This window comes from Triticum urartu, chromosome 7A (assembly GCF_056163025.1).
Source record: "Triticum urartu cultivar PI428250 chromosome 7A, HENAU_Tu73, whole genome shotgun sequence".
Lineage (NCBI taxonomy): Eukaryota > Viridiplantae > Streptophyta > Magnoliopsida > Poales > Poaceae > Triticum > Triticum urartu.
In genome coordinates this window covers 65,710,571-65,729,879 of record NC_141879.1, presented here as the reverse complement: position 1 = coordinate 65,729,879, position 19,309 = coordinate 65,710,571, and the positions used below count along the sequence as shown (strand labels likewise).

Here is a 19,309-nt window from a genome sequence, read left to right as displayed (position 1 = left end):
ATTAACATGGTGCACTTACTTTGCATGTTTAAAAACTATAAAATTGTGTTTAGATAAGAATAGTACAAGATTGAAATTTGCATATGGAAAATTTCAATGTTTTAAATAGCGGGCTATGCTAAATAGCGGGCTATGCTAAATAGCGGTGGACCTCCAAATCAGCTATAGCAGAGCTATAGCGGGCTATTTGTACATGGGAGCATTTAGCGGCACCCTGCTGAAAAGGCTAGTGCGGGCTATAGCGAGGCTATAGATGGCTATTTAGAACTATGGAAAATTTTCAAAATTGTTATGTGATGTTTCCAACCTCATTTAAATTGCCTAGATAGGTAGTTTACATATGCTTCATCTCTTGCCATGTTTAACAATATTTAATATTTTTGAATGAATAACTGGGAGCGAACTAAATAGTTGAGCTTCACTTAATGTATAGTATTGGTTGTTGCATCTTGCCATGCCTCATTAAACCGGACATGCATCATACTTGAGTGTGCATCATGTCATGGTTATGTTATGTTTGTTTACCATGTTGTTTGCTTCTTTCTGGTTGTACCTCTTCTCGATATTTACCTGTAACATTGCGAGTGAGGATTCGTTCGACTATGCAAGTTCGTCTACTTCATGGTTTCCATCTTCTTCCAAGCGAGATTCTAGGCAAGATGACCATTACCTTGAATATCACTACTATCTTTGCTTGCTAGTTGTATCGTTGCTACCATTCGGTCTTGCTAACTAACACTGGTTTGTAAACCTCCCAAATTGCCATGATACAGCCTCTAACCTCCACCATCCTAGCAAACCATTGTTTGGCTATGTTATCTCTTTGCTTAGATCCTCTTATAGCATTGCTAGTTGTAGGTGCAGTTGTAGGTTGTTCCATGTTGGGACATGGATATCATTGTGATATCATGCTATCTTGATAAGGCTGGCCATAGTGAGGGTATCTTAGCCGGTATCATGCACTCGGGAATAGCAAACATGGTGATATGGTAGAGAATTAAAGAAAAGAGAGAGGGTTAGAGTAACATAGGTAGATACCATAACATAATAAATGATATACTACTTTGTGTCATGCATGGCCATAAATAAGATTATCTATGATACTAGTCTATGATAGTATGCAACTATGAAGGTAGTATCATACACTAGTATCATATACATGATACTACTATATGATACTCCCCTCTATGAGCAGCCTAAGAAGTTTCCCATATTACAATTAGGACCAAAATACAAGCCAAGTCGTTTCTTATGGGAAATACAAGCCAAGTCTTTGCGTACACTGGTCATCATCTTCGTCATCTTCTTCTCTGTTGTCATGTCCCATCAAACCGTTTGCAATGTCTTCATGAATGCCATTCATGTTGCCATGCTCAACACCCACATGAAGACCATGAAGTGGTGTAGATTGCTCAGATTGAATGTTACCCGACATATAGTTCTCATCTTGATCACGCAGATCACACAAGTAAAACTCCTTGTCAAGGTTGGCAAAACAACTAGAGAAGTCACACAGAACCAAAAGCAATCTAGTGGAGAAGTCATGCAATGAAAAAACGGTATATAGGGATATTACCCTCGGGCAGGTCAAGATGCGTAGACCCCCTCCGCTGACAACTGGTCGTGCTTGATGTTGTCTCGTTTGAAAAAACTTCACTAGAGATCTGGTTGGATGTTGATTTGGGACTACATATCCTTTCCTCCCAATCCCCAAATGCTACCATGCTACCTTCTTTTAAAAAACATTTTTTATTGATTTCAAACATTAGGAAAAAACGTGAATGTTCATAAGACATGTGTCCACATTACCTAAAAGATACAAATCTAAATTGAAATACACAAGGAGAAAACAAAAAAAGAGAAATCTGGATTTGATTTTTTTAGGCATTATAGAGACATGTCTTGTGAACATCCATAATTTCTTTCACATTTTTTCAAACATTCAAATTATTTTTTATAATTTTGGAGCATGGAAATATTTGAGGTGTGGCCTGTGAGAGCACCTGATATTTTCAGGTGGATGTAGGACGCTAAAGTCAGCTGTACATCGCCATCTTGGAACTTACTGGCTATGCTGAAACTTACAGGCGGGCATGCCGCATGCACCCTTGAAATTTGAAGAGGTCTTGTAATTAATTGATGAAAGGGCCTCCGACGACATCAGCCACACAATATTCCATGAACCATAGCCGTACTCGCCCTAGTTCTCACCTAAGACTAGCCATAATGGAAGTAACTTCAGCAGTAACATCAAGTCTAACCCAGCAAATTTGCTTATGTGGCAATGAGTTAATAAGGAGAGAGGTGGTTTTAATAACTTAGCTAGTTACTGTAATATCACATGCCCAATGCAATATGAGTCTATAACCTAATAAATGAAGTTTTGCATGACATCACATTTTTGTTACTACCGACTGTGAAGATAGTAATATAGTCTAAGGATATGTGTATGTTACTCTCCATTGTGGCTAATCTAAATCAATGCTCAGATTCAAGTCCACCTGAAGGCACAGAAAAGTATCTAGTTCTCACCTAAATCTAGCTTCACTCGGCCTTACAACACTGGTCATTGTTTTCTTCCTCCAAAAGTTATTACCAGCCTCCGTGACTTCGTTACAACTTTTCATTCATGGTGTGACGACCGACGACCAAGACTATTGACCGTAATCTTGTTTAGGAGACATGCTGCACTGTTGACTGGTATGGGCCTAGACATCTCTGTCCAGCGTTCCTGTTGGGTTTACCGGGAAAATTCTACGGAACTGTTCGAGCCGCGATACACAACACTCGTTTATAGTCAGGTTGTGAGTCTTGCCTAAACACGTGCACGACTTTTGCCACCTCTTTGTTGGAACCTGCGTGCTATTACATCCTTTCATGTTTCTTCACTTCTTATTTGTATCAAAAACTTGCAGAGGCACACCCTAGACTGTATTTAAAATGCATCTTGTTTGAAAGCCCACTACACAAAAAACACGAATATGCAAACGGAACTTAATTTGGACTATTGGTGTGTGTGCCGCCTTGTGTTTGCGGCGTAGCGATGTGGCTTGCCCCGCCGTGAACAGCCCACCCTAGCCCCACCTCACCAGAGTTTAAGTCCTAGACTTGACATTGGTGCTCGTAATTTTTTGAATTTATTTCAGCCCTTCGAGCGATATGCGTTCAATGGAAAGAGATGTTCCTGTCAACTATGAAGACGTCCGTGATGACTTTGTCAATATCAAGATAATGTGTCAACTCACTCTTGGAGATGCTCATAGCAGTAGGGTGTGCATGTGTGTATGTATGAGCGTTTATGTATGTACAGTGTTAAAAAGGCAGAAATATTCTTTCAGCGGGAGCCGACGTTTCCGTCGATAGCGAGACTACTGTGGTGACTTCGCCAATCTCAAGACCCGCCGGCGCAGTATCTCGGAGGTGCTCATAGGTGTATGGTGTGCATACGTGTGTTCCATGTTTATGAGCATCTATGTCAGTACCGTGTTTCTCAAAAGTAATACAAATGCTCTTAAAACTTACCTAGAAACTTAAACTAATACTGGATAATTACCTGTGCGTTGCAATGGAGTTTATATATCCTAATACAATTAGTCCATGATTTACCTGCCATATTAATGTTATTATATACATAAATATTTATCAAATCCTGCCATGATTTACCTAACAATAACTTTTAGGATTTTATTGCATAACCACATATTTGGAAAGAACTTATTGACTTAAAAAAAGTTTATTTGATAAGTCAACAAAAGGTGAGGCGATTAAGATGGCTTTCAAGAAAACCGATGAAAATACTAGAGATAGGAGAGAAAATCCCAAAACGGAGAGAAGAAGGGTAACGTACGTAAGGTTGAAGAAAGCACCCTGCCTGGCAGGAAAAGGAACACTACTCTTTTCCTTTTTTAACATAGTACAGAGCAGGCATTCATATACACGCGTATACACTCATCCATATGAACCCAACACACTCTACCCCTGTGAGCACCTCCCAGAGACCAAGCCGATATATCATCTTGAGATTGACGAAGTCATCAAAGGCGCCTCATAGTAGATGGCAACGTCTCCTCTCATTGAAAGCGCATCACCAAAATTCTTAAATAAACCCATGAAGCAATAGGACTTGAACCCTAGTGGATTGTACCACTGCCCTCCTAACCATCCAACCACGGTTTGGAGATTATGTCTTCTATGATATGCTGCCATGTGGGCTACGATCGTAATACAAACCTGGATAATAACATTTAGTTTTAGCAATTCATAGAAACCAAATGGGCAAAAATGATACATCTAGGTGTTATCGTAGATTCAAAGATATTACAAGAGATGACATTGTTCTTTTTTAGGAAAGGTCATCATGGCTAGCTTTATTGAGTAGAAATAACGTTTACATCATCCACGAGCTCCTTAACCAAACAGCCAGGAGGCTCATCCAACCAACTAAGAGAGTACTTATTACAAAAACTAAAACTCGCTAGCGCATGAGCTGCTTGATTACAAGAACGTAAACAATGCATAAAGATATCCTTTCCAATTGAAGAGACTATCCACACACTCCACAAACACTGCCGCTACTTCGTCCCACTATCATGTATAACCAATGCAAAAGTTAATAACTTGGAGAGAGTCGGATTCCGCCTTTGTCCGATTAGAGCCAAGAGAACTAGCAAATAAAAGACCATCTCTCAATGACAAAGCTTCAGTAGTGATTGCATCAACTGTGAAAGGAATAAATTTGCATTGGCAGGTGATGAAGTTTCCCTTCTGTCTCGAAGAACAGCCGATGTCACCCTCATTCCTTTGTCTACAAAGAACGTTGCATCCACATTAGTTTGGTGAATCCCGGATGTGTTTTTGACCATTTTGTTTGAGGCAAATCCAATACCCTAGTAGATGATGATTGGAAATTCTGAATAATGGAAAGAATTGATATTTGCCATCTCCAAGAAGGTGGGACTACTTCAGTGTGCGTCATTTTTTTCCTAATCCACCATAGGTACCATACCCCTATAGCCAAGGCTTGCTTCAAATTAACATTCGAGTGTAAAGATATATAGGACGATCAGGTAGCGATAGGATATGCTCAAATATAATTGAACCCGATCTATCAACTGAAATCGATTGTTCAATAAGCTCACAAATGCCCAGCCGACGCCAAAGATTCTTCCCATGCATGCACTGAAATAATAAGTGTCTGATGTCCTTCGTCCCCTTATGATAGATTGGGCACGCTCTGCTCCGTTCGAACGACATATCTGTTCGTCAGGATAGCCATTAAAGGAATGATTACATGCAAAACCATCCATCCGAATACCTGAACTTTACATGGCACTGGTACTTTCCATAGCGTATTCCGTACTGCCAAAGGTGTGGAACCACTCGACCACTCCATCCTATTTGCATGCGCCCTGAAAGGGTGTAACCATTGCAAATGGTAAGCTGTTCGGACCGAGGAGAAACCTGAACGGTTGGGTTGCCATGCTATGAAATCATCGAATGCTTGATGGTGAATAGGAATTTGTAGTATTCTTCGAGCATCCACTGGATAGAATATATCTCTCACAAGGTCCTTATCCCAAGTGTCGGATACCAATCTATAAGTTCACAAACCCTTGAGAGAATTGTTTGGTTCCTTGGCGTGATTACTGTCATGTCCAAGCTAGAAGGAATCCAAGGGTCCTTCCTAATGTTCACTTCCTCTCCTGTATCGATTCTCAATCCTAATGTACCTTGAAGGTTTCCATTCCTTTTAGGATACTTTTCCATGTGATAGAGGACCCTTTCTTTGGTGTAGCACTTAATATATTTCCACTAGGATAGTACTTAGCCTTCAAAACTCTTGCCACCAAAGAGTCTGGTTGAGTAACAAGTCTCCAACATTGTTTTGCGAGCATAGCTAGGTTGAAAGAGTATAGGTCACCAAACCCCATGCCTCCTTCACTCTTAGGAATACAAAGTTTCCACCATGCCATCCAGTTCATCCTCTTATGAATTTCATCGTCACCCCACCAAAACTAAGCAATAATACCTGTAATTTCCTTGCATGTCCCCTTAGGAATACTAAACACTGAGATTGCAAAAACAGGACTAGCTTGTGCGACAGCTTTTGTCAATATTTCTTTGTCCCCAGTGGACAATTGTTTCTCCATCCTGCCTAATAATTCCACCTTAAATCTTTCAACAAAGTGCCTGAAACAATCACTCTTATCTACCCAACTATAGCTCGCATCCCAAGATATTTATCTGATAAGGCTTCTGTCTCAAATAAAAGGTGTGAAACCAATGGTCCATTTTTGCACACCCTAATCCCATCCATGCCACCAACTTCTTCTTCAGACTGCAACAAACTAGACAGACCTTTTGCACATATAAGGAACAAATATGGAGAGAGGGAGTCTCCCTGCCGAGTTCCCCTAGAAGGGATAAAAATGTCAGTTTCATGGGAATTAAATCTTACTTTGTATCTCACAGATGAAACACATGCCATGATCTTATCAATCCAAAGGCTATGAAACCCAAGTTTCTCCGTCATGCTTCTCAAGCAAATCCACTCCACACGGTCCTAAGCCTTATGCATATCCAACTTGATTGCTCAAAGTCCTGCCTGCCCTAGTATTCTTGATTTTATGAACACATTCATAGGCAATTAGAACATTGTCAATGTTGAGTCTTCCAGGGACAAATGCACTCTGAATTGGAGAGATGATATCAGGTAAAATCCCCTTATGTCTAGCAGCTAGCATCTTTGAAATTGTTTTGTACAACATATTACATAAGCTGATAGGTCTATAGTGTGTAATTAACTCAGGGGAGTCAACTTTGGGAATAAGAACAATGAAGTGTCATTCCAATCTGCAGGTATTTGCCTTGAATTGATAGAAAATAGGACCTCTTGAGGACATCGTTTTCTAATTAAGATAAATAAATAGGTTTGCTTTATTCCCGTTTTAGTGAAAAGTGACTTTTTTGGCCATGATGCACTCTGCCATCCATGTGTCGCATCATTACGAAAAGATCCACATAGCCAAATCATTACAAAAAGGAGGGGAAAGAAAGCAATGATGATCCTAACACAAAATAAATATCACCAAAAAGGCGAAGAACATGCCATTATATTTCATTACATTTTACACGAGCAATACATAATTATAAACTATTTTATTTTTATTTGGTTTGGATTAGCCACCAAATTTATTTGCTGCATACACAGTAATTCTTTTTGTCCTGCTGGCACCAACCTTTCTAGGGTGTGCACACAACTGCACCTATTCAAATTATGATCACTCGCTTTTTATTCAAGTCAATGATGGTATGGTTTGGGAACTAGCACTAGTGGCGTCTTGCGGTGGAAGATGAGCCTCCCTTCTTCCTCCATGTTCACATCGTCCGCCGTTGTCCCCTCCGGAAGCGTCCACTGGAATTTGAAGAGCAGATTGGCGAGTGTAAACTCGATGGTGGCCACAGCCATGGACATGCCTGGGCATATCCGACGCCCCGTGCCGAATGGCATCAGCTCAGGATGCTCGCCCTTGAAGTCTATCTCATTCGCTTCAAACCTATCAGGGTTGAACTCCTCCGGGTCGTCAGGCCAGCTTACCGGGTCTCTGCCAATTGCCCATGCATTCACGTAGATCTTTGTCTTGGCTGGCACGTCATACCCACCAATTTGTATGTGTCGCATGGTCTCCCTCGGCAATAGCAGTGGTCCCGGCGGGTGCAGCCGTAGGGTCTCCTTCACCACCATCCTGAGGTAGCTGAGTTTCGAAATGTCATCTGATTGCACACTTTTGTTGTCTCCCACCACGTCCAAGATACTGTCCTGCACCTTCTTGAGCACGTGTGGCTTCCGCACTAGCTCTGACATTGCCCACACAATGGTCGCCGCATTTGTGTCAATGCCAGCAACGAAAGTTGACTGCACATCATAAATGCAACTCATGACGGATTAATATAATTATCAATGATGATACCTATTTTTTCTTCTGTCAGAATCCATGAATGGAGTGTAAGTGTGGAATTATTGACATACAAAGATTATGGCCTTGACGTGGTCCTTGGTGAAGATGAATGTACCACGCGGCCTCTTCCAAAGATCGATGAGGACATCAATGAGGTCGCCGCCATTTTCAGGCAACACGCGGTTAGGGTCCAGGTGTTGCTCGATGACCATCTCGAAGAAGGCATCGAGCTGCAAGAAGATCCGCTCACGCCGGGCGATGAAGCCGGTAAGGCGATCGACGAGACGGCCGACAGCTATTGGGAACAAGTCTTCAGCGGAGGAGCCAGAACTAGATAGCATCTCCATAACATCGTCGAGTGCATCCTGAAAATTGTTATTTTGGGAGAACTTATCGCCTCCATAGATATTGCCAAACGCCACTGTGCCGATGATACCGTCGGAGAGGCTCAAGATGTGCTCATCCAAGGCCACCGGCTTTCCTTCCGCACGGTTGAGGGTGCTTATGAGTTTCTCCACCTAACCATGAATACAATATACATTATGGTATTTTTATATAAATAGTTGTGTGCATCAACGGACGCAAAGGTCAAGGCCTTTAAAAAAAGAAAATATACATTATTATTTTATTATATTATAATTGAAGTAAAATAACTAACTAGGAAGACTATTTCAGCACAGCATGAGCCATATCTGGTGAGTAGGCATGTGACACATGGATTGAATTGTATGTACCTGGTCATGGCGTGCGTACCATGCAGCCTTAACGCGTTGCGCGCTGAGGAGCTCGACGGTGAGGAGCTTGCGCACCTCGCGCCAGTAGGCGCCGTAGGGCGCGAACGCCACATTCTTGAGGTCATAGGTCAGCCGCCTCGTCCCCGCGGACACGGGCCGCGTGCAGCAGTCGAGGTCGTGAGTCTTGAGCGCCTCCCACGCCGCCTGCGCCGACGACAGCACCACCGTCGGCGCCTTGCCGAGCTGCAGCTGCATCACCGGCCCGTGGACCCGCGCCAGGTCTCGCAGGGCCCGGTGCGGCAGCGGGCCGAGCTGGTGCAGGTTGCCCAGGACGGGCACCGTCGCGGGGCCTGGTGGCAGCTTCAGCTTCAGCCCTTTTCTCCTGGTCAACAGCAGGAGGGAAAGGACAGTGACAAGTGCTAGGAGCACGGGCTGCCATTGCTGGGGCAGGGAGAGGAGCAGCGAGGTGAGTGAGATGGCCATTTTTGTTGGTGGTAGATAGAGAACTAACTGCTTCAGCTAGCTCGAGTATGTGTGAATTATATACAAGTTTGCTGAGCAAATGATCGATGAAAAATCTGACCATCTCATCGTCACTGTACTCTGAAGTCTACTAGAAGGGCTTGAAACGGCCCGGTCTTCTCCTGCCGGTCGACGTATGCTTGGGTTTGGAGAATGACAACCGTGCGTTTGCATTCTCACGCAAAGTCACCCAAAGAGCCATATTTGTCTAAGTTCTAAGTACTACATGCCTTTCAGTAGGTAGGTTCTGTGGAGTGAGGACGAAACAAATACTAGACATATTAGAAAGATATATAAGCATAAAACCATTGCATTGATCGATATCACAATAGAGTCATACAAGCAAATTAACAATTCGTAAGGTATGCATAAAGTCGGACCATCAGATTGAGACTACTAGTACCATATACTATGATAACATACCAACTTCAGTGGCCTCCAGTGCGGCGAGCCGCGAGGCGTGCTGAGCGGCGGATAGGTTCATGCACAGGGTAGTCGTTAGCCTCAAGCGGCATGGCTATAATGCTGGGCTGCGGCGCAGCAACTACCATCTCCACCGCCCTACATCATCGGCATCATCCACCACCTGCATTCCTTCTGGATTGGCGCCGTCATCCGTCATCTCGTCATCATAGTCATGCTCCATAATGATGGTTGGTGTGGCTAGCGGTGCCACCGCCTCTGCCGGAAGATAGATAGTTTGTCATTTCTAGTAAGTTCCTTAAGTTATAATATCTTCTTTTCTCAAGAGAACGTATTCCCCTAATGTTCGTGTTTTAGAAGACCTTAGTTCCAAATAAGTATACTTTGTTCCATCATCTGGCTTATGTTCTTCATGTAGCATTTAGATCAAATGACTATCAAATTATGTCAATACTTCCACATATCATGGGTAATGTATGGAGACATCCCTATTTCCCAAGGTGTCTTAGTTACCACTGTTTTCAAGTCTAAAGATTAATCATATATACTCTGGCAACTATACATTAGGCAGAGTTGGGTTTTGGGGGGTTGATAGTGAAAAAAAAAACACATTTTCTAACTGACTCAGTTTTGAAGTGTAGTTCTGTTCAGGCCAGTCAGGCTTATCAGATTTTTGAATTTAAAGTAGTATTAATCCCTTTTATTTTTAAAAACAAGGAGCAATGAATCGGGCCCGGTAGCATGTTTTTCGAACAAGCTGTAAAAGGAGCTCTATGAACTCTTAATTTTTGTTTGAATACCATGTTACATTTCCATATGATCCATATGATTCATTAAAAAACACAAGGAACAATGAATCGGGCCGGAGACTGCCGCAGCCGTGGGCACAACATAGATGACTCTGGCGATGGCGGCGCAAGAGATGGGGGCAGTGTCCGTGAGCGTGGTGGCGGCCCCGATTGGGATGCCTTTTTGAAGGGCCCCGCCACGTCTACCCATAGCTTTTTTGTTACAAGTAGTAATTACATGTGACATTGTTGGGGCTCTTTTATTGTGTTATATAGTGCAATAGGTCATAGAAAACCGAAAATCCGCATCTGAGCCCTCCCGCTCAGAAAACAATTCAAAACCAAATACTAGAAAAATCCGCATCTGAGCCCAGACGAGGAGGTTGGTCTCGCTGAACCCCTTGGTCGCCTGGCCGCTCTTTTCGTTGCTTTCAGTAGGTAGGTTCGTGGAATGAGCGACCAACCCCCGCTAGCCACACCATGCACACCGTTGATTTTTATTCCTCCACCATTGATGCCCGTGACATGACCATGCCTTTCAGTAGACACTGGCAAGAGAGTTTCCTCTTGCTAACTCCCGGGAAGCACACAAACAGTTGATTTAGTTAGTATTACAAAAAGCTAAATCAGTCGAATACCAAAGAGACAGACGCCCGATCGAGCAAGCAAACGGATGCACAAGCCATGCCTCTCCAGCGCTTCCACTTGGTCGCTCTGCTCCTTCTCCTCGTGGGTGCTGGCCGAGCTCTCACGGCCACCGTCGGCGCCGACGACGGTCGGCAGTTCGCCTACAATGGCTTCGCGGGCAGGAGCCTCGACCTCGACGGCGCGGCCGAGGTCACGCCCAACGGCCTCCTCATGCTCACCAACGGCACCATCCAGCAGAAAGGCCACGCCTTCCACCCGTCCCCGGTGCCGCTCCGCGCCGCGCGCTCCTTCTCCACGGCCTTCGTCTTCGCCATCTTCGGGCAGTACATCGACCTGAGCAGCCCCGGCATGGCCTTCTTCGTCACCACCTCCAAGGAGGTGCTCGCCACCGCGCTGCCGGGCCAGTTCCTGGGCCTCCTCAACGCCACCAACAACACCAACCCCAACGCCCACATCTTCGCCGTGGAGCTGGACACCCTCCTCAACTCCGAGTGCCGCGACATGAACAGCAACCACGTCGGCGTCGACGTCGACAGCATGGTGTCGCGCGCTTCCGCCGACGCCGGCTACTACGACGACGCCACGGGCCGGTTTCAGAACCTCAGCCTGATCAGCAGGCAGGCGATGCAGGTGTGGGTGGACTACGATGGCGCCGTCTCCGAGATCACGGTCACCATGGCTCCCCTGGGCGTCGCCAGGCCCAAGACGGCCCTGCTGCGGACCGCAGTGAACCTCTCAGCCGTGGTGCAGCACCAGGACACGGCGTACGTCGGCTTCTCGTCGGCCACGGGAATCCTCTTCGCGCGCCACTTCGTCGTCGGCTGGAGCTTCGCGCTGGACGGGCCGGCGCCGACGCTGAACATCTCCTCCTTGCCCGCCCTGCCGCCCACCGGGCCCAAGCCACGGTCCAGGGTGCTGGAAATCGTGCTGCCCATAGCGTCGGCGACCGTGGTTCTGGCCGTCGGCATCGCCGCGTACATCATCGTCCGACGGCGACTCAGGTACGCGGAGGTCCGGGAGGACTGGGAGGTCGCCTTCGGGCCACAGCCCTTCTCCTACAAGGACCTGTACCAGGCGACCAAGGGGTTCAGCGAGACCAACCTCCTCGGGGCCGGCGGCTTTGGAAGCGTCTACAAGGGCGTGCTCCGCAAGCCCGACATGGACACGGAGGTGGCCGTGAAGCGGGTGTCGCACCAGTCAAGGCAGGGGATGAAGGAGTTCATCGCCGAGGTCGCGAGCATGCGCCGGCTGCACCACCGCAACCTCGTGCAGCTGCTCGGCTACTGCCGGCGAAAGGGGGAGCTTCTCTTGGTCTACGATCACATGCCAAATGGTAGCCTCGACAAATACCTGCACGATCCCATGCCTGGCAAGGCTACATTGGAGTGGCCTCGGAGGTTGCACATCATCAGGGGAGTCGCTTCCGGGTTATCTTACCTCCATGAGGGTTGGGAGCAAATCGTCATCCATCGAGATGTCAAGGCAAGCAACGTGCTCTTGGATGCCGAGATGAACGGGCGGCTAGGGGATTTCGGCCTAGCAAGGCTCTACGACCATGGGTCCGATGCGCGGACCACACACGTGGTCGGCACCATGGGCTACCTAGCCCCTGAACTAGGCCACACCGGCAAGGCAACCCCATCTACCGATGTCTTTGCCTTCGGTGCGTTCCTCCTGGAGGTCACCTGCGGGCGGAGGCCGATCGAGGAAGACGAGGGGAACAACCGCGTCATGCTCGTCGACTGGGTTGCCGAACATTGGCGTAACGGTTGCATCACTAAGGCGGCAGACATTAGGATGCCAAACAACTTTAGTCTTGACGAGGTCTCTCTAGTGCTGAAACTCGGGCTTCTGTGCTCCCATCCTTTGTCCAATGCAAGGCCAACCATGCGACAAGTCATGCAGTACCTCGACGGCGACATGCCCCTCCCGGAATTTTCGTCAGAGTACCTCGGCTCAACCATGCTGGAGCAGATGTACAGCGCAGAGTTTTTTAACAAAAATGTAACGTCATATGTGTCATCGGGTGTCATCTCTGATCTCTCCGGAGGAAGGTGACAAAGGTGCATGCCGTGCCAAAATAATTGAGTTGGACTTCTAATGCTTTTATATCCTTGTAAGATGTAACTAGCACTTTGTAGAAGTTTGTTTGACGCTTTGATATTTAATTTTGAATGATTGTAATGGTTTACTTTCTTTCGGTATAGATGTATGTTTATAAAAAACAGGTGAATCATCCATTCTACCTGCTTATGATAGATGTTCCTAACCGATTCATGTTTATGCATGGTAGATGTGCGTATATTAGAGAAAACAATTTTCCTCAGCCGGACGTGCTACCATCGGATCGGGTGCGATTGCACGGCTGCCTAGTGCTCGCTCCATCGCTTTGCATCTTATCTCCACGACAGCCACTCATTCCCTTCTGTATCTCTCTCTCCTTGACGAGGTTTCTTCTTCCTTCCGATCCAGCGCCTTCCTCGGTCTGCTGCCCAACAACGTGGCTCCCGAACTGGTGCCTTCCTCAAGATGCCAACGTTGTAGACTGGGCCTAGGATGCTATAAGCATGTGTCGCTCACCATCGAGGTGTGGACTAAATCCACGAGCTGATGCTACAAGTGTTTCAGGTGGAGTTCTTGTGGCGGTGTTGCAAATCGGCCATCAACAACGGCGACATTATGGAACACGACGATGTCTGCAACATTAGGGATATTGTGGGATGTGTCGATATTCGCAGCATCACATTTGTTGCATTTTTTGCGACAACAAAAATGTTGCGGGAATACAAAGAAGAGTCTTGAGATGTTGTTGTATTTTTTGCAACAAGGGTCTTGTCGCAGTAGTTTTGCAACAAAAGTCTTGGTGCACGAGTATAGAGAAGAGGTCAAGGATGTCACTGCAATTTTTTACAACAAGAGTCTTATTGTAGGAGTTTTGCAACAAATGCCTTGTTGCAGGAAAATAAAGAAGAGAGAATAGAAACGATTGGAATGCTTGCGGCACACAATCGGACGGCTCACGACCCGGCTAATCTTTTAAAAAGATCAGCCGGCGGACGCGTAGCAGGCCCGATATATTACTACTTCTTATATGTTTCCAGTGAGTTCATGACTCTTTTCAATAGAATATTTTATTTGTTGAAAGCGATGCTTTTCCTATCAGACCAGAACTTTGAATCCCTTACTTTTCTACGTTCCGACTTTGATTTCAACATCTGACAAGGACTGTTTCATTTATCTACTTCGATTTGATTGATGTTAAATTGTTAATACGTTGTATCAAACAATGATCGTTCGTCAACACTACTAGAGCTATGACTTTTGGCCGCTAGATAAGGTGGTTGGTTGCTAAAAGTTCAAACTTGGTTACTACCAACAGTACTTGGTCTCTTCATGGCGGCTATAGCATAGCTAGTCGCTACAGATATTTGGGGACCACCATTGTGATTACTAGTCACTAAAAGTCATATCAATAGCTACCGAACTACAGCTTGGTGAGACTAAGTGAAAGCAATAGCTACCAACCAAATGGTGGTTACTCATAGCATCTAGTGACCAAGGCGCACTTGGTAGCTTAGCCGCCATGCACATGTTCGGTGACTAGACATCTTGCAAGAAATGAACTCTTGTTGACTAAAAATATTTACACCATGCAATGTTGAATGACTAGACAACTTTCAAACAAAACATACTTGCAACCCTTGGTGACTAAAGTCATGACAAAAAATTAAAACATCGTTACAGTATACACACTGACATTTGCACTCTGCAAGAAATCTTACAATTACAGACATCTGTCCATATCACATGTAGATGAATTGGAGTTATGCCCCTGAAATTAACAATTTTGTAGAGAGAATGGAGAATAAATTCGACTAGATTCATTTTGGTAGATAAGAAACTGCAAGATATTTCATCCGTGGTGAACAGCTATGGTAGTTGTCCTCTTGCCGGCAGCATCAAAAGATCAGCGCGTGGGTTCTTTGACCCGCCAGTCATGCATCTTTTTCCTACCATCCCTACGCAGTGACAGCCATCTCACCCAGCAATGCAGGGCACGGCGTCTGCCCAGCTTTTCTCACAAGATAGGATTCTACTTGTAAACAAGTAGAACGGCAGTTGAAAAATGAGCAATCTGTGATGGTAACAACGATGGATCGCATAATTTTCTGTGGCCTGCAACGCCGGTGCCGTATGATCTAAGGAATTTGGGTTTTTTATTCTTCTTCTCAAGGAGGACTAGTACTCTTACGCTGACATATTCAAGATCCATCCATAGCCGTCGGAGTAGCATTCCAACACTTCATTATCATATCTCTGTGTAGTAATCTGACTTTCAGGATGCTCAACGGCACATTCATGCACCAACTGCACAACCACCATCTGTGCTGTGCACAACCACTACACCGTTAAAGTCTAGCGCATGATCACAAACGAAGCAAATTGTGGTTAGTCTATGATTCCGTCATACTACCGAGTTTTGTCCAGGATACTATGGCGCCGGCGGCCCTTCTTCTGCTCATACTCCTGCTGTTGAGCCGTGACGGGGAGGTGGCCTCGTCGCAGGACGATGGCCAGTTCGCCTACCAAGGCTTCGCCGGCGCCAACCTTATGCTGGACGGCCTCGCCGCCGTTATGCCCGGCGGCCTGCTCGCGCTCACCAACTTCACGCAGCAGACAAAAGCCCACGCCTTCCACCCCGCGCCGCTCCGCTTCCTCGGCGGCTCGGCCAACGCCACGGCGGCGCGCTCCTTCTCCACGTCCTTCGTCTTCGCCATCGTGTCGGGCTATGACGGCCTGAGCGACCACGGGCTCGCCTTCGTCGTCGCCCCGACCACCGACTTCACCACCGCCAACTCCGGCCAGTACCTGGGCCTCCTCAACACCACCAACGGCACGGCCAGCGCCCCCATCTTGGCCGTCGAGCTGGACACCATCCTCAGCCCCGAGTTCCGCGACATCAACAGCAACCACGTCGGCATCGACGTCAACAGCCTCGTGTCGCGGCAGGGCCAGCCGGCCGGCTACTACGGCGACGACGGTGCCTTCCGTGACCTCAAGCTTAACAGCCGCAACCCCATGCAGGTATGGGTGGACTACGACGGCCAGGCCAAGCGACTCGATGTGACACTAGCCCCCGTGCACGTGCCCAAGCCCAGCAAGCCTCTGCTCTCCGAGGCCATCGACCTCTCCACTCTCATGGCGGACGCGATGTACGTCGGCTTCTCGGCGTCGTCGGGAGTCATCTCGGGGCATCACTACGTGCTCGGATGGAGCTTCAGCTTGGACGGGCCTGCCCCGACTCTTGATTTCTCCAAGCTTCCTGCCCTGCCACGCCTGGGACCCAAGCCTCGGTCCAAGGTACTGGACATCGTGTTGCCGCTGGCCAGCGCGTTGCTCGTGGCAGCAGCGCTGGCTGCGGTCTTCTTCTTTCTGTGGCGTCGGCGCCGGTTCGCCGAGGTGCGCGAAGGCTGGGAAGACGAGTTCGGCCCCCACCGATATGCATACAAGGATCTGCATCGTGCCACTGATGGGTTCAGGGAGAAAAACTTACTCGGCGTCGGAGGATTCGGGAGAGTGTACAAAGGCCTGCTTTCTGAATCCAATTTGGAGATCGCCGTGAAGAGGGTGTCGCATGAATCAAGGCAAGGACTACGCGAGTTCGTTGCCGAGGTGGCGAGCATTGGTCGTCTCCGGCACCGGAATCTCGTGCAGTTATTGGGCTACTGCCGGCGCAAGGACGAGCTTATCTTGGTGTATGACTACATGTCAAATGGCAGCCTTGACAAGTACTTGCACGATCCAAACATGCCCGCCATATCTTGGCCCGAAAGGTTCTCGATCATCAAAGGGGTCGCATCGGGCGTGCTGTATCTCCATGAGGATTGGGAAAAGGTTGTCATCCATAGAGATATCAAGGCAAGCAATGTGCTCTTGGATGAACAGATGAATGGATGCCTCGGCGATTTTGGCCTAGCAAGGTTATACGATCACGGAACTGTCGCTCAAACAACCCATGTTGTCGGCACCATGGGATACCTTGCACCAGAGCTTGTGCGCACCGGGAAGGCAACACCCATAACCGATGTGTTCGCATTCGGTGTCTTTCTCCTAGAGGTTGCATGTGGACGACGACCGATCAAGCGTGGCGAGCGAAACAACCCTGTAGTGATGATTGATTGGGTGCTTGAGCACCACCGCAGTGGATCATTACTCAAGGCGGTGGATCCACGACTAGCGGGAAAGTTTGACACAGAGGAGGTTACCCTCGTGCTGCAACTAGGTTTGTTGTGCTCGCACCCATTGCCTGATGCAAGACCTAGTATGCGAAAGGTTACGCAATACCTAGATCGTGGGCAGTCGGTTCCTGATCTATCGCCGACTTACATGAGCTACAGTATGCTGGCGCTGATGCAAAATGACGGCTTCGATTCGTACATTATGTCATACCCTCCATCAGCGGCTAGCACTGCTGCGGTGTCTTATGGGTCTACGATGACCGTTCTCACTGAGGGCAGATGAAGTTGTCTGTATGTGTTCAACTTATTTTTGATGTTTCATTTAGAAGAAGCTTATCTTTGAGGTCGGGTAATAATTAATTCGTGATCCTAATATTTCTTTTTGATATGATTTGTGATCCTAGCTAGCTCGAGCTGGCTGATTTAGTTGAGTCTTACTTGAGCTTAGTCGATTAGATATTTTTTCTCAACTCATGCCTCAGAATCACATCCCTAATGGCTCGTTTTGTCTACCTTAGTTGAGTTCTTGCTATACTCACTGAGATCAAAACTAGAGCAGCGGCGTTTAATTGTATCTTTAATTCTGAAAGTCGTGCGGTCAATGTTGACGCACATAGTTTAGCTAGATTTTCGCTTTTTTAGCTCCTGGTCATCATGTCTGTTTTGGCCAACCACAAGACACAAATTGTAGTTTGGCCTTACCCCTCAAAAAAAAGTTGAGCTCTTGCCATTTGATTATCTTTGTTGGGCTGATATCAGCCCATCTAGCATGGGCTTAAGCATGTTTTAAAAAGCCCATTAAATGGACTAATAACTGTCAAAATCACTTATTAAAGAATACTTTTTGCAAAGGCCACTCTTACGTCCTAGGTTGCGGCAAGTGGTGCAGTGCATGTGCGTCATTTGTCGTAGCCTGAGAGTTTTCTCTTTTTTTTGTACATTGTTTATTCAAAATGTTTTATCTCTTAAACAGTGCACCCAAATCTCGAGCCGTTTTCACCGTTCGATTCCTTGCGTTGAGATGTTCAAAACAAGATACCCGTTGATAGGTTTTAACGAACTTTTTTTGACAAAAAAATCATACGAAAAAACCAAACCGGAAACACATATTTTTTTCCTTTCCGAAAGAGGCTCGACTGTGTCTCTCGCGGAAGAAATTATGTGCCTCCACGAGAAGTAACTCATGCCTCTCACAGAAGGAAAAAAAGAAAACACATTTGTTTCATTTCCGAGAGGCACATTTATGCCTCTCACGGAAACAAATCCGTGTGTCTCGCGGAAGCAAAACCTCGGCTCTCATGGAAGGAAAAAACAAGTTTATTTTTCAGTTTTTGGGAGGCACGGGCATGCCTATCACGGAACCAAATCCATGCTTTTCGCGGAAGTGGAAGGAAACAAAAAAAACCTTGTTTTTTTTTAAATTCCGAGAGGCACAGCCGAGCCTCTCGCGGAAGCAAAACCGCCCCCCTCACGGAAGAACAAAAAAGAAAATGGATTTTTTTTTCATTTCTGAGTGGCACGCCCGTGCCTCTCGCAGAAGCAAAACCGTGCCTCTTGCGGAAGAAAAAAAGAGAGAAAACACGTTTTTTTTTGTTTCCGAGAGGTATGGCCGTGCCTCTCGCTGAAGCAAAAAAAAAGACGCATTTTCGCGTAAATTTTTCTGGTCCAAAAGCAAAGAAAGACCGGCGAAAAACCGAGAAACCTGAAAAACCCCATCTAAAATGCTGAAAACACACACAAAAAAAATCCGAAGGAGCTCCCAGAGCGCGACATGTGGTTGTGGCTGAGTGGCGCGCTCTCAGGCCACCCGAAGTGACCCTTTATAAGAGATGGTTGGAACTACTATCTTTAGTTCAGAATACAACTCCTTCTGCTAGTAAAGACAAACTCATTTGGGTGCTTGAAAAATCAAGTCTTTACACTGTTAGATCTTTTTACAAACTAATTAACTTTGGAGGGGTTCATGATGTGTTTCAAGATTGTATTTGGAAGATTAA

At 46.4% G+C, this 19,309-nt stretch overlaps 1 protein-coding gene and 2 pseudogenes across 1 annotated transcript; 2 read left to right on the top strand and 1 right to left on the bottom strand.

Annotated features, from left to right (window-relative positions):
• Positions 1-7,073: 7,073 nt before the first annotated feature.
• On the bottom strand, positions 7,074-9,217 carry LOC125519012 (4-hydroxyphenylacetaldehyde oxime monooxygenase-like). The gene is made up of 3 exons (XM_048683895.2): positions 8,693-9,217; positions 8,030-8,476; positions 7,074-7,915 (listed from the first exon to the last, which is right to left on the bottom strand). The coding sequence occupies exons 1-3, from the start codon at positions 9,173-9,175 to the stop codon at positions 7,301-7,303; spliced, it is 1,545 nt and encodes a 514-aa protein (XP_048539852.1). The 5' UTR covers positions 9,176-9,217; the 3' UTR covers positions 7,074-7,300.
• A 1,704-nt stretch (positions 9,218-10,921) lies between these two features.
• Positions 10,922-13,331, top strand: LOC125519013 (L-type lectin-domain containing receptor kinase SIT2 pseudogene; annotated as a pseudogene).
• Positions 13,332-15,382: 2,051 nt separating this feature from the next.
• LOC147957839 (L-type lectin-domain containing receptor kinase SIT2 pseudogene) lies at positions 15,383-17,769 on the top strand (annotated as a pseudogene).
• Positions 17,770-19,309: the final 1,540 nt, after the last annotated feature.